General features: G+C 39.3%; 1 protein-coding gene across 5 annotated transcripts in view; it reads left to right on the top strand.

The window, feature by feature from the left end:
• LOC117434026 (E3 ubiquitin-protein ligase RING2-A-like) overlaps nt 1-26,302 on the top strand; it is a 30,694-nt gene that overhangs the window by 450 nt on the left and 3,942 nt on the right. Inside the window, exons 2-7 of one of the 5 annotated variants that reach the window (XM_059008784.1) lie at nt 8,962-9,030; nt 9,691-9,834; nt 19,344-19,504; nt 21,883-22,098; nt 22,582-22,872; nt 26,035-26,218. In XM_059008784.1, coding sequence (XP_058864767.1) covers nt 9,712-9,834; nt 19,344-19,504; nt 21,883-22,098; nt 22,582-22,872; nt 26,035-26,218 — 975 coding nt within the window. In that variant the 5' untranslated portion in view covers nt 8,962-9,030; nt 9,691-9,711. The remainder of the gene's footprint in view (nt 1-8,961; nt 9,031-9,690; nt 9,835-19,343; nt 19,505-21,882; nt 22,099-22,581; nt 22,873-26,034; nt 26,219-26,302) is intronic. The other 4 variants (XM_059008787.1, XM_059008783.1, XM_059008785.1 and 1 more) reach the window with 4 other exon arrangements.

Below are 26,302 nucleotides of genomic sequence, written 5' to 3'. Positions count from 1 at the left end.
ACTGTATGACTCTGCACACATGCTCGTTGATATGATCGAGGTGTCGTGTAGTCGCAGCTAGCACCTCTCTCCAAAGTGTATCCTCCGCGAAAACTCTCATTCTTCTACTCATTATTTATGTACAATAAAATACTGCGTTGCGTCACAAACTCGATAGTAAAACCCCACCTGTATGATCAATGGATTTTGAAGTTTAGCTGATTTGGGGACGATAAAATATTATATCGTTGAACTGGTGTTTCCAATGTCTTAATAATAATAATAATAATAATAATAATAATATTATTATTATTAACGGCATTTTAAAATTAACCACATTAACGAAACTCTTAAAAAAAAAAAAAAAAAAAAGAAGAAAACGTCAAAAAAATTGTTTTTATTCAGCCTGGGCAGCAGAGACTGAACTCCAGTCGCCACACAGACTCCTGTAAAGTATCTCGGTTGTGTTGTTAGTGCGCGTTGGATCCGTGCAGTTCATGCCCCCGTGCGCGGTCCTTGTTGCCACTCCAGTTTGTTTACATTGACCACGGATTTAGCTGTAGCGGCTTGGCACCCAGTCTTACATCAGTGCTGAAGAAAAACACAGCTTTACATTGTATTGTGTTCCCTTTAATATTACTTTATTTATTTATTGTTATTAGTGGTTCTTACTGTTATTACTAAAAAAATGTTTTCTATATCCAATTGTTTAACATTATTTAAGCAAGGGTTCTTGAGAATAATATACCTCGTTTCCATGGACAGTCGACTGGAGTGCGCTTCAGTTGGCCTGAATTCTTCCGTGCTTTTTCGAGTTCCCCGAGTTATCACGTGAGTTGGCAGGAAATACTACCGATTCTCCCCAGAAATCCTTGCAGTAAATGTCTAGCCGTGAATTCGATGCAGGCGGTATTACTGTCAAATTGTCAACGATTTAAAAGATAAATCCATCTAGATATTGTTTCGAATTTGTTTCACGCAGTACATATACAGACATTTTTCTATATCAATACGTAATCATTATATCTATATATCTATCTATCTCTCTCTCTCTCTCTCTCTCTCTCTATATATATATATATATATATATATAATCAAGGTTTGAGGACTCGACTACAAGTCTGATTATTATATACAGTATATATATATATATATATATATATATATATATATATATATATATATATATATATATATATATACCTCGAGTTCGAGATTCAAGTGTTTAGTCCAAGTCATCAGAGCCCAAGTCACTGTCATTCAAGTCCAAGTCACGAGTCCTTGACTTCGAGTCTCGAGTCCGAGTAGGGTGACCAGATAGCAAGCGTGAAAAATCAGGACACTTTCAGCTGGTGAGGGGAGGAAAGAAACCTCATGAACTACTGCACAGCGCAAACGACGTCTCTCTCTTCTGTAGATAGGCTTTTTTATTCCTTCTCCTTCCTGTGTGCATTGCACTTAGGAAAAACAAAAACTTAGAGAAATATAATTAAAAAAAAATACTCCAAAGCGGTTAACTTTCTTGTTTACTGTTCAGATGACAACGATGTTTTAATCAGCCTATCAGTGCGTCTGTACTGGCTTTTCTGTGACCTGCTGTACTGTATTGTAGCAGGTGGGACACAGGCGTGCTAAAATCTAATTTTCAGCATTGGAGGTAAAATACCAAAAATGGACGACAAAGCAAAACAAGCACAGTGTATTTCGGCTGAGGATCGTGTCGAGACATTCCCCAAAGAAACTGTACCTGCAGATGGAGGGAATTGTTTTGCACATCTTGTAATGTGACTCAAAGAAAATTTGATTGATTCCTATAACTTCAGAATCACACATTAAACAAAAGGCTGCTACAGAGGCTGCTGAACAGAACGTAAAACAAACAGCTTTCAGAAAACAAGCTGGAAAGTCAGCGCAGACGAAGTATTCCTTTGTTGGTTGTACTCAAGTTAAATCAGCACTACAGGTGCAATCAAGCACAGCTACCTCGTTCAAACAACCTGCTGCTTACTTTTTAAACGCAGTTAGAATATTAGACCCGAATAGGCACGTTTTCTTTGTTTTGACTCGGTACTGATAAAATAAATTCCTGGATGTACGAATGTGCTGCATATATGGACTTCATTAAAGAATGCCAGATACCTTTGGGTAACCTTTGGTTGATTTCCACATCTGTATAACTTGGCAAAGCTTTGTCTTACACTTCAGTGGATGCAGACGTGCAGTCTCAGTGTATGGGCAAATCCACACCAGACAGAGAATGTCGGCAGCAGCTGTTGGGAAATGTTGCCTGCTTGCCTTTTAACAAATGCCAGCACTCTGTTTTAGTAAGGAAGCAGTAATTAGGCACTATTTTTAGGCTTTTATAGTGCTCTGAAATATTAGGTGTATTTAATGTTTAAACAGATCCGCAAAATGTCAGTGAAATCCTAATTATAACCCTAATTCTAACTGGATGACTTGACCATGGGCATCCTGAGGAAACAAACTCAAATCAGTGGTAGTAGTGGGGGAACAGTTTACTTAACGGACATTGTCTGATATCCCTTAGGGAAAATGCACAAATAATAAAAAATAAAATTACAAAAAAAAGATTATTCTGTTCACATGCCTTTCTCAACTTGTCTGTCACTCTTTTCTTTTGGAATTGGAATACTGTTTGAATGCACCTGAAGTTTATAGATACGCTTTAAGTTCAAGTTTGTGGACGTGGTTTTTCACTTTGATAGAAGCTGGACTATAGAGCCGGTGTAGTGTTAGAAAGTGGTACATCATCAGAATGTGGTACGCATACCACAACTTGACTCGTGTGTCAGAAAGTGGTGTGCTGTCAGTTTTTGGTACAGGTGCAATCAATTGCGATCTGATGGGTGTTTTCCTATTGCCAAAAAGTGGTACATTTACCATTAATTATACATTATGTTTTGCAAACTTAAACTGGAAACAAACCATTTAATTTCTCTGAAAAGAAAAAAAAAAACATTTATAAGACATCCACTGCAAAGTTTCACAAGTAAAAAAAATGTACACGACCCAATGTATTGCATATGATAAATATTCACATGCTATTTTCTTAATGGTGGAATAATGATAAATTACATTAAAAACAAGGTAAAAGACAAGGTAAAATATAATACATTCAATTAAAGATAAAGACTGAAAGCAGCATAACATACCAGATTTGAATGGGCGCTTCCCTGCTTTCTAGCGGAAGTTGTTTAGGCAGCGCGAACAAGCGCAGTGCACTGAGTACCACTTTTTAACATGTACCTGGAAATGATAGCACACCGGTAAGAAATTCAAGTTACTTTCACCTCTGACTATAGCATCTACTTTGACTTCAGTTCAGGTAAAATCTGCCAATCTGATTTAGACATTGTCAGAACTGTATATATATACACACTGTGTTCTTAAATAGTAAATGTAGTATTATTTTTATTATTTGTTTTGCAAAACATTAACGTTATGTTTCACTTTCATAGCATTTGCACTTTTATTAAGGCATTTGCACTTTTATTAAGGCTGTAATACAGTGATGCATTTATGAGATTGTGCTTCAGTTCACTTGATTTCAGATCATGTACTTCTCTTTTCTCTTTTACACAAAAACATTGTATTTATGTATTTCCCCTTTGTGTAGGTTCATAATGGAATACAAACAGGAAGTTCACAGACAGATTTCGAGGTTGAATCTGTTAATGTGTTTTTCTCGCATCCATGATAAATTATTTTCATTTTGGTAAATCAAGTGGTATTAAGTTATTGCGTCATTTTTTTATTCATTCAGTGCGTTTACATGGCCAGTAATATTCCACTAGTATTCAGAATACTGAATAATCTGAATATATATTCCGTCATGTAAACAGCATCTTCGGAATATGAAGAGGAACATTCCACCTCTGTATATTCGGAATATGAAGAGGAACATTCCACCTCTGTATATTCGGAATATGAAGAGGAACATTCCACCTCTGTATATTCGGAATATGAAGAGGAACATTCCACCTCTGTATATTCGGAATATGAAGAGGAACATTCCACCTCTGTATATTCAGAATATGAAGAGGAACATTCCACCTCTGTATATTCAGAATATGAAGAGGAACATTCCACCTCTGTATATTCGGAATATGAAGAGGAACATTCCACCTCTGTATATTCGGAATATGAAGAGGAACATTCCACCTCTGTATATTCGGAATATGAAGAGGAACATTCCACCTCTGTATATTCGGAATATGAAGAGGAATATTCCACCTCTGTATATTCGGAATATGAAGAGGAACATTCCACCTCTGTATATTCAGAATATGAAGAGGAACATTCCACCTCTGTATATTCAGAATATGAAGAGGAACATTCCACCTCTGTATATTCGGAATATGAAGAGGAACATTCCACCTCTGTATATTCGGAATATGAAGAGGAACATTCCACCTCTGTATATTCGGAATATGAAGAGGAACATTCCACCTCTGTATATTCGGAATATGAAGAGGAACATTCCACCTCTGTATATTCGGAATATGAAGAGGAACATTCCACCTCTGTATATTCGGAATATGAAGAGGAACATTCCACCTCTGTATATTCAGAATATGAAGAGGAACATTCCACCTCTGTATATTCGGAATATGAAGAGGAATATTCCACCTCTGTATATTCGGAATATGAAGAGGAACATTCCACCTCTGTATATTCGGAATATGAAGAGGAACATTCCACCTCTGTATATTCGGAATATGAAGAGGAACATTCCACCTCTGTATATTCAGAATATGAAGAGGAACATTCCACCTCTGTATATTCAGAATATGAAGAGGAACATTCCACCTCTGTATATTCAGAATATGAAGAGGAACATTCCACCTCTGTATATTCAGAATATGAAGAGGAACATTCCACCTCTGTATATTCAGAATATGAAGAGGAACATTCCACCTCTGTATATTCGGAATATGAAGAGGAACATTCCACCTCTGTATATTCGGAATATGAAGAGGAACATTCCACCTCTGTATATTCGGAATATGAAGAGGAACATTCCACCTCTGTATATTCAGAATATGAAGAGGAACATTCCACCTCTGTATATTCGGAATATGAAGAGGAACATTCCACCTCTGTATATTCGGAATATGAAGAGGAACATTCCACCTCTGTATATTCGGAATATGAAGAGGAACATTCCACCTCTGTATATTCGGAATATGAAGAGGAACATTCCACCTCTGTATATTCGGAATATGAAGAGGAACATTCCACCTCTGTATATTCGGAATATGAAGAGGAACATTCCACCTCTGTATATTCGGAATATGAAGAGGAACATTCCACCTCTGTATATTCGGAATATGAAGAGGAACATTCCACCTCTGTATATTCGGAATATGAAGAGGAACATTCCACCTCTGTATATTCGGAATATGAAGAGGAACATTCCACCTCTGTATATTCGGAATATGAAGAGGAACATTCCACCTCTGTATATTCGGAATATGAAGAGGAACATTCCACCTCTGTATATTCAGAATATGAAGAGGAACATTCCACCTCTGTATATTCGGAATATGAAGAGGAACATTCCACCTCTGTATATTCAGAATATGAAGAGGAACATTCCACCTCTGTATATTCAGAATATGAAGAGGAACATTCCACCTCTGTATATTCAGAATATGAAGAGGAACATTCCACCTCTGTATATTCGGAATATGAAGAGGAACATTCCACCTCTGTATATTCAGAATATGAAGAGGAACATTCCACCTCTGTATATTCAGAATATGAAGAGGAACATTCCACCTCTGTATATTCAGAATATGAAGAGGAACATTCCACCTCTGTATATTCGGAATATGAAGAGGAACATTCCACCTCTGTATATTCGGAATATGAAGAGGAACATTCCACCTCTGTATATTCGGAATATGAAGAGGAACATTCCACCTCTGTATATTCGGAATATGAAGAGGAACATTCCACCTCTGTATATTCGGAATATGAAGAGGAACATTCCACCTCTGTATATTCGGAATATGAAGAGGAACATTCCACCTCTGTATATTCGGAATATGAAGAGGAACATTCCACCTCTGTATATTCGGAATATGAAGAGGAACATTCCACCTCTGTATATTCGGAATATGAAGAGGAACATTCCACCTCTGTATATTCGGAATATGAAGAGGAACATTCCACCTCTGTATATTCGGAATATGAAGAGGAACATTCCACCTCTGTATATTCGGAATATGAAGAGGAACATTCCACCTCTGTATATTCGGAATATGAAGAGGAACATTCCACCTCTGTATATTCGGAATATGAAGAGGAACATTCCACCTCTGTATATTCGGAATATGAAGAGGAACATTCCACCTCTGTATATTCAGAATATGAAGAGGAACATTCCACCTCTGTATATTCAGAATATGAAGAGGAACATTCCACCTCTGTATATTCAGAATATGAAGAGGAACATTCCACCTCTGTATATTCGGAATATGAAGAGGAACATTCCACCTCTGTATATTCAGAATATGAAGAGGAACATTCCACCTCTGTATATTCAGAGTATTGGAGGTGGCATATTCCACTAGTATGCGGAATACTCGTGGAATATAAAGCCATGCAAACAGCATATTCAGAATATGAAGCGTAACCCACAACAGACACGAACAATAACAAATACAGCAGTAAACATGACGCCACGTGCGAGAAAACACAGCTACTTTTGGTCTGATGAGCAGACATCACTTTTATTAAAGATTTTAAAGTCGTAAAACTGCTTGATGGCAAGAAACAGAGATGTGCAAAAGTGTTTTTGGATCAGAACTGATCAGCACTGCACTGTGCTTTAACATGAGCACGTCCTGCCATGTAAGGGGAGACGATGGAACAAACCTTGAGTTAACATTTAAACTAGAAGAAACAAGCACATAGTGTACATGTTCCTCTTTGCAAGCTTTTCCCACAGCTGTGCTTTTGCTGTAGGTGTGTTTATTCACACAACTTTTTACTCGTATTACAAAATTGACGATTAGTGTGTCAAAAACTAGAGGTTGTATTCAATGTTTTATTAAGTGTAGCGCTGTATATAACTAGTAAGTAGCAAAATTACAAAACAAAAAGGAAACATGTGTTTATTATGTAAGGGGTGCAGTATCTCACAGGGTGCACTGTCACACCGGCGAGGTGCGGACATCGGGTTACCCTGACCAGCTGACTGACGAGGCTGAAGGAGAATAATTCATCACATTATAATATATTAGCCATCACAGACATATTATCTATTTATTCATTTATTTATTTTTCACAATTTCTAAAGTGCCACTCACCAGTAGGTATCGGGGAGCTGTATAGGTACACTATAGAATGCTCTTACAATTTGAGTACAAAAGAATACAGAAAACAAATATACAACTACATTTCAAAACAGCAAACCTTTATTTATATACAATTACAGCTCTCTAACAGAAATTCAATCAAAAGCTCTTCGAAAAAGCAACTATGCATGTGGTGACAATTATTTTGAGCATCAAAAGAAACATATCACTTATATTTGAGCATCAAAAGAAACTCATCTTATATTTGGATAAAATTCACTAGATGTGATCGAAAAATGACAAACTGTGTTTCAGAGCAGGTGCATTGACTTTTTATTGTGCTGATTAACAGTTGACATCACGAAGATGCTGCAGAATGATCTGTCGATCTTGGTCAGGTGTTGTGACTCTTGGTCTCCCAGTTCGTGGCCTGTCATTGACAGAGTGTGTCTGGTTATACCGTCTCGCCAGGTTTGAAATTGCAGGCTGTGAGCACCCAAGACGGCAAGCCACAGCACGCTGCCCTAGTCCAGCCTCCAACATGCTGATTACACAAAGGCACTGCTCTCTTGACAGACGTGGCATACTGGTGTTTTTCTGTGATTTTCTTTATTGCTTTTATTCAAGCTTGCAATTCAACAGCTGAAATCACTCCATATCCAGTGTCCAGTCAACTGTCTCACTAATTAGGTGATTAAGTGCATATGCTTCAGTCATAGTCACTCAAGCGTGTCATGGTCAAGGATGAATGATCGAGTGATTAAAAAGAAACCAAAAACATTTAGTCAATGTCCATCATTTATATACCTTATTTTTTTTGGAAATAAATGTCTTCTAATAGTGATAAGTTTCTTTTGAGATATATATATACACACACAGAGTATTTGCTTTATTTATTTATTTATTTATTTATTTATTTATTTATTTATTTACTATGGTTATTCTACTGTATGTTTGTTTACTGTAGTCTCTGATGTTGATGTGCTTGGCTAAACGGGCAACTCGTCTTCAATCTGTGTCCTTGTTGTATTAATAAAGACATAAGCGTGCATGTCTACGTGAACACATTGCACTGAATTAAGACCCACAAGCATCTACACAATCTCAAAATATCAGATTCCATATCTGAAAAAACAAAAACAGAAATATAGGTCCACACCTCCTGCTCTTTACAACAAACAACAAGCTATTCCACTCCAGTCAGCACTCTTGGTTTGCAGTGGGAAGCAAGGTGCGCATGCGTTAATGGCATACAAGGAATATTCCGTTTACCATGGAAACACAGAATATGAAAGGAATAAGAGAATTCCACCTGCATGTGTACAGAGCATTCGGCATATTCAAGTATTCCAAATACTTCATAGTCTGAATACTTGTGCTCCGTAAACGTACTGAATCAGTCTATCTGTCATATCAGTCTGATATATCTGCCTGTTTGACAGTAGGCAAGTTTCAATTTGAGACTTTAGTGCATAGTTTTACACTGAATTTGCCAGGTGAATTCATTGACGTTGCTTGCAAACAGTGATTGTGTGTGCTGGGAATGAGTGGAGATTGTGTGCTGGGAATGAGTGGAGATTAGAAGCAAAGCAGAATGTTTAATCACACAACGACTTTCTGATCTGGATTGTGGTTTTTTTCCTGTTTTTCACGTCAGAATACCTTCAAAAGGTACAGTGGTGACTCCAGGATTCTGATACTATTACTGAAGACGCCCAGCGTGCAGGTATCGCAAAGTCCAGAAACAAAACAAAACGTTAAAGTAAATGAGTTCTGCACTGTATAAAACTGAGCTGATTTTGCCAGTGCTTGCTAGTCTGTTAACCAGTTAAAATTATTTATTTTTCTTGTTAAAGTTTTCACACGTGGCAATATTTCCTACAATTACTACATGATACTGTGATCGTTCCACTGTGTTATGCTGTGAACCATAGCTAAGTTTTAAAACAGAGAGCTATCAAATGCTTATCATAAAAGCTTACAGGTACCGTAAAATGAAGGGCCATATAAGAAGGATCAATACTGTAACTGATTAGATGGGTCTTTGTTGTTGTCCAGGCTGCTGCGGTGACGTTGTAGAGCATGTACCCGGGTTCTGTGGTTCATGGAAACGTGGTACTAGATTCTAGGGATCAATGGGGGGGGGGGGGGTCTGCTTATACATTTGTTCATATGCTTCACACTTACATGCATCTTGAGAACACAAGTTATTCCACATATTGTATCACTGTAACATGCATTACTATGACACCCCACTTAAATACCACATCCAGTCACTGCACTATTCTGTACACACTGTTGATATCAGTCACAGTCATCAATCTTTTGGTCATACAGTTGGCTCTGATTTGAATTGACTGACCCCTGTTTTTGTTTGTCTATTAAGGAGGATCGCACCACTTTGACCATGGCCACCCCAGCCAGCGCTCAGAACCCCAGTAAAACGTGGGAGCTCAGTCTGTACGAGCTCCACAGGACGCCTCAGGTTTGTATTACCGCTGACAAGCCCACTGCACAGGTGTGTACCAGGGTAAGGAACAAGCTGCTCAGCTGGGCCAGACTGCAGCTGTGGGTTTACATCAACGATGCACGTGGGGCTGGCCACTGTTTCTCAGAACAAGCCGATTACCCCACCAATGCACTTTGCAACCAGGGTTATTCACAAACTGTATTGCAGGGATGGAAATAAGACTCCCATTGCATAGCAGATTAATCCATTCCTGGTTTTACTATGTTTTATAACTCCTCTGAGCTTGTTGCTTATTAGGGCTGCTACGATTAAATAAAAAATCTATTTTTTTTTATCGATTCCATTCCTCTTACATTCATCGAGATAAATACTGGATAATCGATTCAATAATTACATTTTTGTAACGTATATTTCATAACATTATTCAACGACACTGCACCGAACGCCCTGTATTTCTGCCAAAGACAAGCAGTGGGCGTGTTCTTTTTTTCCTGCTCAAGTGTTAAGTATTATCTGATTTGCTGGTCCCATCCTGACTACCAGCGAATCAGTTTTGAGAATGCTTTGTAAGTACCCGCCCGATGTAAACAAAAAGCGCAGCACCGCCACCTTGGATGCAGAGCAGGTGGACAGTCGATGAAATACAATCAGTGCTGCCCACAGCTGAGAAAAAAATGAATGCCGGTATTCCTGCCACGCCCAGCGATATATTACAGGTAATTACCCCTCGCCTTCCATTATTGTGCACAAGCTTTTACTGAGCAGCAATGAATTTTAAATAATCACATCTCTGGGTGAGGGGGGGCATGGAGTACAATTATCGATATTTTATTGAACAATTATATTTTGTGTGCCCAATTAATCGATTGCTATTCAGAGGCTTATCTGACAGCCCTACTTACCTATGCAATGTGTCTAATCAAACAGCCATTAAAACCTGGAATGGTTAAGCTGCTATGCAATAGGAGTCTTATTTCCATCCCGTAGTGGCTTATCTGTGACTCTGTTGGTACAGGGGTGAAATATCCCACTTATCTTAACCGTTGTATTCTTCTTTTTGTTTCGATTCACTTTGTATTTCTCTTCAGTCTTTACATCCTGCAGACCTTTTACAAAGTTTACAGCAACCTGTGTCCTCAATAGCAGTGGGGAGGCAGAACAAAGCACAGTAGAATCTTGTTATTGCATTTGGACTGATAACATTGTTCATATTATTATTATTATTATTATTATTATTATTATTACTATTATTACTATTATTATTATTATTATTATTATTATTATTATTATTATTATTATTATTATTATTATTTATTTGGCAGACGTCTTTATCAAAGGAGACTTACAGGTGTTACAGGGCAGTACTGTACAGGGTTACAATGCAAGATAAATATTTAAATACAGAATAGTTTACAGTAAATGCAAATAATGCTACTAAAATACAATATGAAATAGGATGCAACAAGCTAGGATTACAACAAGTTATATCTACAATGACATAATAGTAGTGCAATAGTGCAAGGGTAGTGCATCAGCTGAGGATCCAGTAACGTGGTGCTGAGGTCAGGCAAGTCCAGGACATATTAATAGGAGGGGTAGATCACAAAAAGGGAGACACAACCGAACCAGGTAACTACACACCAATAAGCCTGACTTCTATTATATGTAAACGGAAATTATAATAAGATCCAAAATGGAAAATTACCTATATGGTAACAGTATCCTGGGAGACAGCCAGCATGGTTTTAGGAAAGGGAGATCATGTCTAACTAACCTGCTTGATTTCTTTGAGGATGCAACATCGACAATGGATAATACATGGTTTATTTAGATTTCCAGAAAGCTTTTGGCAAAGTCCAGCATAAAAGATTAATTCTCAAACTGAATGCAGTAGGGATTCAAGGAAATGCATGTACATGGATTAGGGAGTGGTTAACATGTAGAAAACAGAAAGTACTGATTAGAGGAGAAACCTCAAAATGAAGCGAGGTAACCAGTGGTGTACCACAGGGATCAGTATTAGGTCCTCTGCTATTCCTAATTTACATGAATAACTTAGATTCTGGTATAGTAAGCAAACTTGTTAAATTTGCAGACAACACAAAAATAGGAGGAGTGGCAAACACTGATGCAGCAGCAATGGTCATTCAAAATGATCTAGACAGCATTCAGAACTGGGCAGACACATGGCAAATGACATTTAATAGAGAAATGTGTAGATACTGCATACAGGCAATAAAAATGTGCATTATAAATATCATATGGGAGATACTGAAATTGAAGAAGGAATCTATGAAAGACCTAGGAGTTTATGTTGACTCAGAAATGTCTTCATCTAGACAATGTGGGGAAGCTATAAAAAAGGCCAACAAGATGCTCGGATATATTGTGAAATGTTGACTCTAAAATGTCATTTTTTTTCTTTCTTTTATTGAATAGTATTATATTATAATGCTACATAAATATATATATATATATATATATATATATATATATATATATATATATATATATATATACAGTATACACACACACACACACACACACATATACATGGATGAAGGCTGTATTTGCATCCTGAGCCATTCGAAAAAAAGGCATAATAGCACAGTAGTGACATCAAAATGTCATAATTCCTCTAGAGGAAAATATACTTGAACTTTGACCAATTCAACTCCTCAAGACCACTTTCAATTCAAACACAAAATGTCTTGTTTTCAATCACTCGACAACACCCACAGTAGAGAAATGTTCATTAATGAGCAACAAAATGAGAATTAAAAAAAATGGATGTAAAGCTGGTACATTCGTATCGCAGAGAAATTAGAGAGCAATGGGAAATTAAAGACATTCCTGTCAATGACTTTCAAAAATTCAGTCACTCGACAACACCCATAATTCATGTTTTTAGGCACTTTTAACAAATCTGTCGCTGTGAAGATTTACAATCATCCTCCACCAATGGGAGCGCCAAACAAGCGAGCGAGACAAATATTCATCAACTCTGACAGTGACTAAGGAAGAAGAAAAAAAGCATACCCCATTGAAACACCTTTTCCATAAAAATAAGTAATTTTTTGCAGTTCATTATCTACCCAGTTTAATTCACTGTTCCTGAATTATCAAAAAGAAAATTATATTTAAGATTCTTTAGACTTAATAGAAAGTTTACAAACGAGAGGAGGCCATTCGGCCCATCTTGCTCATTTGGTTGTTAGTAGCTTATTGATCCCAGAACCTCATCAAGCAGCTTCTTGAATTCATTAAATTCATTTGCAGTTTGAACCTTAACACCCGTTTATTATCTTTTTTTTATTACATATACTAATAGCCATGTATTATAAAAATACATGGGCTTCAGTGAGTTGAAGGAAAATAATTCCATCTCGGGTTTCTGTGACAGTTTATAAACTAGTCAACCTAATGGTCTCGTAGTTTATGATGTCACATAAACCCTAGATGGAATTGTTATCCTGCAACTCACTGAAACCCATCTATTATTCTCTCTCTCTATCCCTTGCCTCTACTGCTCAATAGATCTACCATATTCCTGTCTAACCTCCAAGTACATCACAGTGTTACCATTATTATTCACCTATCCCCCCTTGCAACAGTCTGCCCCTAGTGGATGTAAGAAACACTGCCTTTGTTCTGAGCGGTATGTCTCACTGATGTATTTAGGGGGGTATGATACAGAAAGTGAGGAGACAGAAGAATGCATTGGTTAAGAAAACTGTGATCTTCAAACCCAAGCTCACAGTAGCAGCACACTGAGGAATGCCCTGGCACTAGTGTTAAAATAAGTTAAAAGCTAAATTGATGAACTTCAGGGTCGTGGGATAAATTGACCTTTGCACCAGTGTTGTGGAAGTGGTCCCTATTCTCAGAGCTTGAAACGCAGGTGTCATTCTAAGAGTTAACTGAGCTATTTCTGTGTGCTGTTCCTTACCTGTTTAGGGTTAGGGTTATTTCTGTGTGCTGTTCCCTTACCTGTTTATGGTGTTTGCAGTCTTTCTCGCAGTCAATCAAACACTTTACTTTTTCAGTCGTCTGTGTGAAGGTGCTTTCAGCTGTTCTTCAGATCTAGCTGCCTGTCATTGGTACAAGTAATATGGGCTAGATCATCTTTAGTGTCTTTATCAAAGTAAGAGCCGGCACTATGTTAGCTGTGCACTAGATAGTGCTGTTGCTTACAAATATAAAGACACTTTGATTGATCTAGCCTACATTACATACACATGTCAACGGCAGGCAATTAGAACTGAAGAGCTGCTCCTGAACTCAGTCAGACTCATCAAAAGTGTTAAAAACACAGTGTTTGAGTAACGCAGTAAGAGCCAATCTGATTGAGTGTTAAATAGGGGTGTATCGGTACACTCCTGTCAAGATACGATCAGGATCACGATGTGCCAGTTACAATACGGATCACGATGTGCAGGTTACGATATGATATGGATCACGATGTGCAGGTTACGATATGATACGGATCACGATGTGCAGGTTACGATATGATACGGATCACGATGTGCAGGTTACGATATGATACGGATCACGATGTGCAGGTTACGATATGATACGGATCACGATGTGCAGGTTACGATATGATACGGATCACGATGTGCAGGTTACGATATGATACGGATCACGATGTGCAGGTTACGATATGATACGGATCACGATGTGTAGGTTACGATATGATACGGATCACGATGTGCAGGTTACGATATGATACGGATCACGATGTGTAGGTTACGATATGATACGGATCACGATGTGCAGGTTACGATATGATACGGATCACGATGTGTAGGTTACGATATGATACGGATCACGATGTGCAGGTTACGATATGATACGGATCACGATGTGTAGGTTACGATATGATACGGATCACGATGTGCAGGTTACGATATGATACGGATCACGATGTGCAGGTTACGATATGATACGGATCACGATGTGCAGGTTACGATATGATACGGATCACGATGTGTAGGTTACGATATGATACGGATCACGATGTGTAGCTTACGATATGATACGGATCACGATGTGTAGGTTACGATATGATACGGATCACAATGTGTAGGGTTGTGGGTTCAATCCCTGGTGGGGGACACTGCTGCTGTACCCTTGAGCAAGGTACTTTACCTAGATTGCTCCAGTAAAAACCCAACTGTATAAATGGGTAACTGTATGTAAAAGTAATGTGATATCTTGTAACAATTGTAAGTCGACCTGGATAAGGGCATCTGCTAAGAAATAAATAATAATAATAATAATAATAATAATAATAATAATAATAATAATAATAATAATAATAATACAATACAGATCGCAATTTGCAGGTTACGATATACGGATCACGATATGCAAAAAAAATATTATCGTAACCTTAATATCATGGTATACACTACATCATGCAAGTTATAAAATTAAGGCTTATAAATAATGGATAAATACCACTGTAAATTACTGTAGTTACTGTAATTCACAACAAAAAGAGAATCATACTTCCTGTGACAGAATTCTTTAAACTATTTTATATTTTACTATGACAAAAAAACAGAAAAAAAGGCATAGTAATTTTAACATTTTTTTTAAGTCAATCAGAATTTTAAAACTTTAAAAGAACATCCTAAAGCTGCACAATATATGCTGCACATTACCACAGAGTGTATTATTCTATTAAGATAGATCCTTCTCAACGTGGCGCTTGTTAGACAAATTCTAACGTACAAAAAAAATGAAGTGCTGTGTTCAGTTGATGGTAAAGAGAATTAGGAAATGATTGGTCATATTGTTTAAAACACAAACATTTGCTATTACAGATTATTATGTGAGAGCAGAGGGTAAATCAAATACGTGCAGCAACACCGTACAAAATACATTTCAATACTAAGACGTATGTTATTGGATTTATATCTACCGTTCACGTGACATTGCACAAACAAGCTTCCAATGTTGTTACTAATGAGTATTACACACACACAGCTTGTACAAAAAAAGATTTCTTCACTTACCTAAAAAAGTTTGAATACTATAAATAGGCTATCCCGCTGCAGTCACTTGTCTCTGCTAATTGAGACATTGAAACTTGTATTCTGTGTTGTTGACAGTTTCCTTTAAAACCATTATAATACAGTATAATCAGTTCACAAAAATATCTTCCTCAGACACTGCTAAGGCTGCAAGTATCATCGCTGGGTTTAGAAGCATGTTTGCAGTAGAAAAATGCAATGGCAAAACAGCTATGATTGACAGACTGGTAGACTGGAATGGATGGAATGCTCCAGTGTGAGGCTGGGTGAGGAAGCGGAGCAGGACTGACACTTGTTTTGTACGTTGAATAAACAGGTGTTCATATGAAAATGACCTTTTCCTTCATGTTGTTCATAGGAACATGAGCATAGCATTAACCGTTGGATACCGTAATTATGATATTTGCAGCGTAGCATAACAGGAACGGTATCAATCCCCTAATGTCTCACCATACATGGGATGGCCCTGATGGGCTACTTGTGCGATGCATTAAATGATCATTTACTGACGGACCATTTTGTTAAGTATTACTCAACAATGCAACACACTTATCCTTCATTCAAGAACCATTTGGTTCAACAATGAGCTGTGGTGATGTTGTTGTGGTCTTTTTACGATACCTACGATACGCTACATCATGTAAAGAAAGTATCATGATTCATCAATACATTATGAATCGTTAAACCCATACAATAAAAAGGCAACTGTTAAATCTACTAAATTGAAGCTCCTTACTCTTTAAATATTTTTTGGAATGCTGCCTGTTTCAATTTGCTGTCCCAGACGTGCTGTGGAGTGGAGTGGAGTGGAGTGGTGAAGAGCTAGACTGGCCAGTGCTCATCTTCTTATCATCAAAACCGATCATGGATAGAAATAAGACTCGCGTTGCATAGCAGATTGATCAATTCCTGGTTTTACTGTGAGTTTAGTAAGACACACCTGAGCTTGATACCTAGACACTGAGGCTAATCTGGCTCGTAGTAAAACCTGGCATGGGTGAAACTGCTGCAATAGGAGTCTTATTGCCATCCCTGCACTTTGCTTTCTTAGACTTCCTTGTGCCGTCTGTCTGTGTTGTCTCTGCCACTCTCTTTGCACTTGTACTTCCTGGGTCATTTTTCCTCAGCAGTGTGTTCTGGGTCAAAGCGTGTTAGTGGTTGAAAGCATGTCCGTCAGTAGGGGAAGTGGCTGATTGGTTATTGACATGAAAGAAGCCAGTGAAGGGTGGGTTCAATTTCACTGTCCACGTGAAATGAGCGAGGAAGTACAAGACACTCAAAAAGCATGGCTTCCTAGGGTGGCACCTGTTTGCTATAACAGGCGCTTCTGTCAAAGTGTACATATGAGACAGCATTTAAAAAACAAATAGAAACAATACATAGAAATACATCATAAAATAGTCTAGTTTTGTGTACTTACATTTCTTTAGGTCTTATTTACTTCATCTGGTCATATATGGACACATGTGCAGACTGGATCGTTGGTTTGAAGCTGGTGCTGATTTTAACATGCGTCTTGATTGTCAGAATTCCATTCATAATGCCTGGAGACAATTGATTTCTGGCGTCTGTTTTTACAAGGTTCATCTACAAAAAAAACTTGTTATAATTCTGCAGTACTGGGTGGCAAAGTCAACATATTAATGGCAACCTTGGCAAGTGTAGGAAACGTAAGGTATATACAAGAGCGCAGTTTTGTGCCAGTTTTAATCAGTCAGTCAGTCACTTGTTATTGCATAAATTCCATCTAGGCTATCCAGCATATTTCCAATAACAAAAAAGTATTGCAGGTTGGACGATTTCTCCTGAACTCGCTATGCTTTGTTTACTTACATGGATGAAGAATACATAGAATAATTTCAGCACAGTGTTGTTAATTGGCATTCTTCTTTTGATACTTTTCACAGTCATCATATAAGGTGTAGGTATTATTATTTATTTCTTAGCAGACGCCCTTATCCAGGGCGACTTACAATTGTTACAAGATATCACATTATTTTTACATACAATTACATTATTTTTTACACATTATTTTTACATAAAATTACCCATTTATACAGTTGGGTTTTTACTGGAGCAATCTAGGTAAAGTACCTTGCTCAAGGGTACAGCAGCAGTGTCCCCCACCTGGGATTGAACCCACGACCCTCTGGTCAAGAGTCCAGAGCCCTAACCACTACTCCACACTGCTGCCCAAGGTATATATCATTCGAGTTGATCGGGAAAGCTGCAAGCAATACAAAATACAGTATACCATATTTATTAAAATTAAAAATAATGGACATTTGTTTTAATTTATTTATGTTTTAGTGTTAAAATGTGACTTTTTTCAGACTGGCCTTAATGGACAGTTGGCAACCTTAAGCCACATGCAGTTGAACATGGCTTACTTCTTTCTCAATCTTCAATACAGCGAAGGCAGTGAGCTTTCCTTGCTTTACTGTTGATCGGAGGTGTTTTTTGACACGCTTCGTTAAAGAAAATTCTCTCTTTCCAGGGTCAGGGATAATGTTTTTGGCGGTTCGGTGCTTTCAGCACAGATTTGTAAAAATATTTCTAATGCCCCCCTTTGCCGCTTGCATTCTTCTTCCTGTTTCTTGTGTTTATGCTTTGCTGCCCATGAAAGAGACATTGTTTGCTGTATTCAAGCAAAATCACACTGACTGACCTGGAATGTACTTGTGTCGCTGCGCGAAAGTGAGCAAGACACAAGTATTGGGTCAGCCAGTTTGATTTGAGTGCGATACACGGCCTCAGCTGAAATGTCAGTGAGTGAAGTTCTTCCAGTTTGCACGCAATTCCGTATCTGTTTAAAAAAAAAAACAAAAAAAAACCTTTTCGTTTTGGCCCCCCCCATGACTTTGGCCCCCCCATGACTTTGCCCCCCCCCCCCATGACTTTGGGCCTCGGCAGTGCCTGGTTTGCCTATGCGTTAATCCAGCCCTGCTTCTAGTTGAAATGTTTGTCACTGAATTGGTTTCTTTTATATTTCTACTCTGTGTGAAGTTCCTTAGGGGTTGACTTGTTCAGCCTATATACCCTGTCAGGATAAGCCACTGCTGGAATTCAGCTTCATTTGTATTTTTTTTTAGCTGGGCTCTTTGTAGATACTAGCCTACATTCTGATGTGTTAGAGTGGTGTTTTCTTACCTTCATGCTGCCAGGGCCTCCCTTTCTGCACAGTTTGTAATAAGCTGTGCTGCAGGTGTCTGTGTTGCTTTCATTTCTTGTGTGATTTTATAATCAGTGGATCTGATTTTTCAGGGCTAAAGTTTTTTGAATTTTAAAAACAGTTGTATGATGTCAATGAACATTTCTGTGATGGTATTTCATTTTCTTATTGTAAAAGTTAATTTTCATTTTCAAAAAAAGTTATGATTGAGAGATAGACAGAAAATATTGAAATGGATTAAAAGAAAGATTGAGAGCTTGAAAGAAAGATAAAAAGAAACATTGAATGAATTAAGTAATGAATGAATAAGTAGCATCCCCCCTGCCCCTCACTGTGCTGTGCTGTGTGTCCTGCAGGAGGCGGTCATGGACGGCACTGAGATCGCGGTGTCCCCACGCAGCCTGCACAGCGAGCTCATGTGCCCCATCTGCCTGGACATGCTGAAGAACACCATGACCACCAAGGAGTGCCTGCACCGCTTCTGCTCCGACTGCATCGTCACCGCACTGCGCAGCGGGTAAGAAACACAATGCAACCCCACACAGTGCAAGGCAATGCAGAGAAACACAACACGATGAAAATCAATACAATGGAACGCAATGCAACACAATACTGCACAGTGCAACACAGCACAACACAACACAATGCAATGCAATACAGCACAATGCAATGCAGAGGAACACACCACAACACAATGCAATGCAGAGGAACACACCACAACACAATGCAATACAGAGGAACACACCACAACACAATGCAATACAGAGGAACACACCACAACACAATGCAATACAGAGGAACACACCACAATGCAGAAAAGCCCAATGCAGGGCAGCCTCAGTGTCCACTCTCCCTGTCTATTTAACATATAACTATTAGGGTTGTAATGATTCGTTGTGTATCGATGACTCGTGATACTTCCTTACATGCTGTATTGTAATACAGGTATGTATCGTTTGTATATAATTTATTATTATTATTTATTTATTTGGCGGACACCTTTATCCAAGATGACTTGCAGGTGTTGCAATGAGCAGTACAGGGTTACAATGCAAACTTAATATATAATATAGTATAGTTTAATGTAAGTGCAAATAATATTACTAAAATACAATTTGAACAAGGATGCAGCAAGTTAAGATTACAACAAGTTATATCAACAATGATGTAATAGTGCAAGTGCATTAGCTGAGGATCCAGTAATGCGTAGATCAGGGAAGTCCAATGCATAGTAGCAGGGGTAGATTAAGAGATCTACAAGCGCAGGCTAAACAGGGGGCTCTTGAGGAGGTGGCGGAAGGCAGAGAGAGACGGAGCCGTCCTGAAGTTCTCCTGTAGCTGGTTCCAACACAGAGGGGCTAGGGAAGAGAAGGAGAGGCACGGAAGGAGGGAGAGTGGAGGGAAGGCATGACCAGTCCGTCAGTAGAGGACCGCCACATGGATTGTGATTCATATCCTATCAGGACCTGCATAACGCAATGCATATCATAACTACAGCAGTAGTGTTAAAGTTATTGAACTACTAAGGACTAGCGTTTTGATTAAAAGACATTGAGAAAGACCTTTAGTCCAAGCGTTTTAGTAGTGGTGCAATTGGCACACTAATTTCGTATTCGATTACTATATAGGCAATTATCAACGATAACATACATGCCAACAGTCCCTATATGGTTGGGACAGTCCCAATTTCCTAGCAATTGTCCTGCGTCCCGATGCATTGGAAGAAAGTCCCAATATTTACCCATAGAAAAAAAATCATTTATTCTGCACAGTGGAGTTAGTGAAAAACACACACTGTGCTCTTCGTGCAGCTGACACATCTGCTGATCACTAACTTAAACAAAGGTAAGAACGCTTCATTGTGTCTGTTTACTGTCATGATGGTCGTGTCGTGTTGAGTTGGGGGGGATACGTCTGTTATATGATAATGAGTGTTTTTGGCGCATAACTTCTCCCATGTGTATGATAACTAAAAACACTGTTGTGCATTAAGCAAAAAGACACAACTTACATTCAAATTAGAACACTTCCGATTTAAAAAAAAGAAATACAAAGGACTTGAGTTTTAACAACTGAAAATAATATGTGTGCATCAGATGTTCCTTTCACATTGTAATAATAATAAAAAATACTATGTTTTAACAGAAGTCATTTCTATCTGAACTATGGTTGTTCATTATTGTACTAACATTTTATGTCCAAAAGCACAACATTGAACTAATCTCACAAATCCTGACTAATTTAACTATCGTACTAAATTCAGCTTCTTTTTATATAATATTGCCGTGTAATCCAAACACAACATGCTTTAAACAAAAGAAGGTATTCGGTAGATGTAATAGATTTAAAACAAAACGCGAATGTAGAGACCTAAAGTGTGTATCCTAGCAACACGCTAATCTACCGTACTAGCACTCGAACGCACTCAAGGTTTTAATGTAAACCGGCAACAGGAGACTTCTGTGCATCGATTCACCAATATGTAATCGAAGCTCGGGAAATTTAAGGACAGATGATCAGTAATCAATGCATCGATTCATTGTTGCACCCCTAGTTTTTAGTAACACTAAATTTGCCACTTAAGAGTGTTTTGAAGACATTTTATTAAAGACTATTGAAAACGTCCTGTGTAAGTACCCTTTGATTATTCAGTATATCGATGGTGCTTCCCAGCCTCGCTGGAATGTCAGCACCTGCCTGCTGTGGAGGAGCGCTCAGTCAGTATAGCTTTTACTGAAGTGCAGCACAGGATCCCACTGTAAAACAGCAAGCTATACTGAATGCACTGCATCCATGTGACTGTAATTGCTTATCCTGTATAATTAAGGATAAATACAGTAAAATAGACCTGTGTATGGTGACGCCTGTCAGTTTGTTTCATTTCTGACCACGTAGTAACAAGGAGTGTCCAACGTGTCGTAAAAAGCTTGTCTCGAAACGCTCCCTACGCCCTGACCCGAACTTCGACGCCCTCATCTCCAAGATCTACCCGAGCCGGGACGAGTACGAGGCGCACCAGGACAGAGTGCTGGCTAGGCTGAGCCGGCTGCACAACCAGCAGGCCCTGAGCTCCAGCATCGAGGAGGGGCTCAAGATGCAGGCCATGCACAGGTACAGTACAATACAGTGCAACATACAGCACTGCACTCCGTATCTGAACTGGGCTGCAGCATAGAGGACAGGATTTTACATTAGTACATATCTGTTTTTCCTGACTGAGCCTTGTAAAGTCAGTGTCCTAAGCTGTGTGAAGGCAGTGTTTTCTCTGTGCCGGCTGTGTGAAGGCAGTGTTTTGTCTGTGCAGGCTGTGTGAAGGCAGTGTTTTTTCATGTGCAGGCTGTGTGAAGGCAGTGTTTTGTCTGTGCAGGCTGTGTGAAGGCAGTGTTTTTTCATGTGCAGGTTGTGTGAAGGCAGTGTTTTTTCATGTGCAGGCTGTGTGAAGGCAGTGTTTTTTCATGTGCATGGTGTGTGAAGGCAGTGTTTTTTCATGTGCATGCTGTGTGAAGGCAGTGTTTTTTCATGTGCAGGCTGTGTGAAGGCAGTGTTTTGTAAGCTTTATAACTGCAGTGCTGACCAAGCCACCTCGTGTTTCAGAGCACAGCGCGTGCGGAAGCATCAGCAGGAGTCTGACAACACCACGTTCAGCGGCGCGGAGGACAACTGTGACAGCCGCTCCCATCTGAGCCACGGCTCCACCCACAGCGCTGCCCAGGAGGCGGGGCCCAGTCGCAAGCGCTCCAAGGCCTCTGACGAGTCCTGCCCTGACCTCGACCAGTCACACGAGGGGGGCGTGACCAGCCCCCACGAATCATCCAGCTCTGAGATTGAACTGGTCTTCAGGCCACACCCCCTACTGGTGGACAAGGATCAGTACTCGCAGACCAGGTGAGGGGGCGGTGAACGAGACTGGAGATCAGTCGGGGTGGAATCGGAGAACCGATCAGCGAGACACAGCGATCAGCTAATCGGATATCAATCAAGGGGGTATAATGCAGGGATGGAAATAAGACTTCCATTGCAGATCCATTCCTGGTTTTACTATCAGTTTAACCCTTCCGCTACAGCGTCGCTAGAAATCGTTCATATATTTACGATGATGTAATGGTGACCTTAGACGCCCATTTTAACCCTTTGCAGTCCATTTATTAACTGCGCGTCAGGCACGCCAGGTCTAATTAATTTTCACACGCGCAGTTAATTTTATACGCGCTGTTTAAAAGTATTTTTTTTCACAGTCAAACAGGTTTAAATGGCCCTGCATATCAACAAAGCACTCACTAGGCATCTCCAGCCCCGCCCCACCCTTTCGTTTGCTATAGCGTTCACCTATGTAAGAAATAAATAATAATAATAGTCGTACATACCGATCGATCATCTCCGGATCACTCGTTTTATCACCAAACTCCTCAATAATGCGATCCAAGTCATTATTTTATTGCTATAACATCTGAAAAAAGCTCTGCAAACGGCCATGATAGTCTCTGTGCGCTGACGCACTCAGCCAGCTTGTTTACTATGAACGCCCCGTTATCTGATACCTGATACCATGTATGACTATTCATGAGATACGCCTTTTTTTTTTTTTTTTTTTTTTCCCCCGATTTGTCTCGGCTCCTGTCGCTCCCACTCGGCAATTGAATGGTTTTCTCGGCTTTTTCCGGAGAAAAAACGACTAAACACCTGTTTATTGCGTTGCTATAATGATGTCGGACCCAGTCCGACAAAGGACCTGTGAGGAATAATTGCAATGTCGGACCCAGTCCGACAATGGACCGCAAAGGGTTAAGTCTTTTTAAACAACCATTGGTTGCTTACCAAATGACTGACCTCTCCAAAGGCAGCAACAACCAATCAGGGATGGTTTTTATATACTTTCAAAAGTAAAGTTAGATAGACAGAAAGCTCGACAAATTGTTATTATTTTTTTTTTCGGGAGATTCAACGATCACAAGTACAAGCTTATCAGAAACCATCCACAATGTTTATAAACCCAAAAATAAATGAACAAAATATCAACTGTAATGAAATATTTATAGGCTAAACATCGTGGATGACTCTCCAATCAAAATGCATTTCATTAAAGCCTCAGGCCAATAGAGATACATTTTATTATGAGCTGCAGCATTTCAGTATCGTAGGTTTTGGTTTTGATTGCTGTATATATCATGATTTTAAAGCGCAGCATTACCGGAGAGCAGACTACATTGCTTTACATAACCAGGAATTACAGAAGATATTGATGAGTGGACAGATCTATCTGATGGTGAACTTCTTCACATTACACACCCGTCAAACAATGTGGTATAAAATGAAAACCAGACATGATATTTATACAATTCTTTCTGATCCGACTTCCTGAGGGTTGTGGCTACCACTGATACTTTACAGTTTTTAGGTTGGAGATCACTACATATGGAGACATTTCTAAAGAGAAATGAATTTTCGATGTAGGGTATATTTCATCAACGTTATTCTCTTAATTTCAGATTCTCAGCTGTTAGAAAGGTATAATACCAGGGGCGTAACTTTGGTTTCAGAGGTAGGGGGGGCAGTTTCTGTAGCTGGGGCATGCATGAAGATTATTCTATCTGAAATAATAAAATATTATTATTATTAATATTATTATTATTACATTGTTGGCACCATGTTGTCATGAGTGATGAGTGTGGCAAATAGCTGTATCATTCAGTCGCTTCTGAGTCACGTAATGTCAGTCAGACCTCAAACAGGTAGAATGTTCACCGGAGCGAAACGGTTAATAAGACACTCCTGAGCTTGTTACCTAAACACACTGTGACGAATCAACCAGCCTGGAATGGGTGAAACTGCTATGCAATAGGAATTTTATTTCCATCCCTATAATGAGCCAACCGACCAACTAATCAGATACCCCAGTGTGTCCCCACCTTTTCAACACAGAGCCCCCCCGTGTCTAATCAGATACCCCAGTGTGTCCCCACCTTTTCAACACAGAGACCCCCCGTGTCTAATCAGATACCCCAGTGTGTCCCCACCTTTTCAACACAGAGCCCCACGTGTCTAATCAGATACCCCAGTGTGTCCCCACCTTTTAATCACAGAGCCCCCCCATGTCTAATCAAATACCCCAGTGTGTCCCCACCTTTTCAACACAGAGCCCCACGTGTCTAATCAGATACCCCAGTGTGTCCCCACCTTTTCAACACAGAGCCCCACGTGTCTAATCAGATACCCCAGTGTGTCTCCACCTTTTCAACACAGACCCCCCGTGTCTAATCAGATACCCCAGTGTGTCCCCACCTTTTCAACACAGAGCCCCCCCGTGTCTAATCAGATACCCCAGTGTGTCCCCACCTTTTCAACACAGAGACCCCCCGTGTCTAATCAGATACCCCAGTGTGTCCCCAGCTTTTCAACACAGAGCCCCACGTGTCTAATCAGATACCCCAGTGTCCCCCCACCTTTTAATCACAGAGCCCCCCCGTGTCTAATCAAATACCCCAGTGTGTCCCCACCTTTTCAACACAGAGCTCCCCGTTTCTGAGCAGTGCATCACTTAGTGTGTAGTTGTTTTTTAAAGCTAGTCAGTTAATAGATGAGTCGGTACAATCAGATAAAACAATCATCTGATCAGACCGCAGATGTATTTATTGTTTTATTTGCAGTCAGTGGGTATGTTTATGTTCCTGTTAAATCTGTTAAGGATTTAAAGGGTTAAAACATATTTGGAGCGCACCTCATGCATTGATTATTGTTTTAAAAATGTGTTTTTTACAATTAATAAAAACATTAATCTCGTTTATTTTATTTCTAGTACTGCGATGCATTTTAACGCACTATAACTAAATGAATACTGTGTGTGAAAATCAATATAAATGAATACAAAAGTAAAATAGAAAGAAGTAGAATATAAATAGTTATTAAAATGTGCGTGTCAGTTTAAACGGTAAGCGTCGGTTTAGCCAGCAGGTTTAAACATTTAATTTAGAAACCATATATTTACAGGGTTATTTATAATGACCCCTGTCTGTCTGTCTGTCTCTCTGCGTTCTCCTCGCTCACTTGCAGGTATGTGAAGACCACAGCCAACGCCACAGTTGACCACCTGTCCAAGTACCTGGCCCTGCGCATTGCCCTGGAGGAGCAGCAGAGGGCGCTGGAGAGCAGTGCTGGGGGCGGGGCCGTCAGCCTGGAGGAAGTGAGCGAGAAGCAGTACACCATCTACATCACCACCTCCGGAGGCCAGTTCACTGTACGTGTACCCGCTGAGAGATATGCAGGGCGTGCATGAGGCACGCACTGAGAAACACGCACACACACACACTGAGATACACAC

The sequence above is a fragment of the Acipenser ruthenus genome, chromosome 38 (genome assembly GCF_902713425.1).
Source record: "Acipenser ruthenus chromosome 38, fAciRut3.2 maternal haplotype, whole genome shotgun sequence".
In the NCBI taxonomy this organism is placed as follows: domain Eukaryota; kingdom Metazoa; phylum Chordata; class Actinopteri; order Acipenseriformes; family Acipenseridae; genus Acipenser; species Acipenser ruthenus.
Note: the sequence above shows the minus strand (reverse complement) of the source record. Positions and strands in the feature narration are given on the sequence as shown.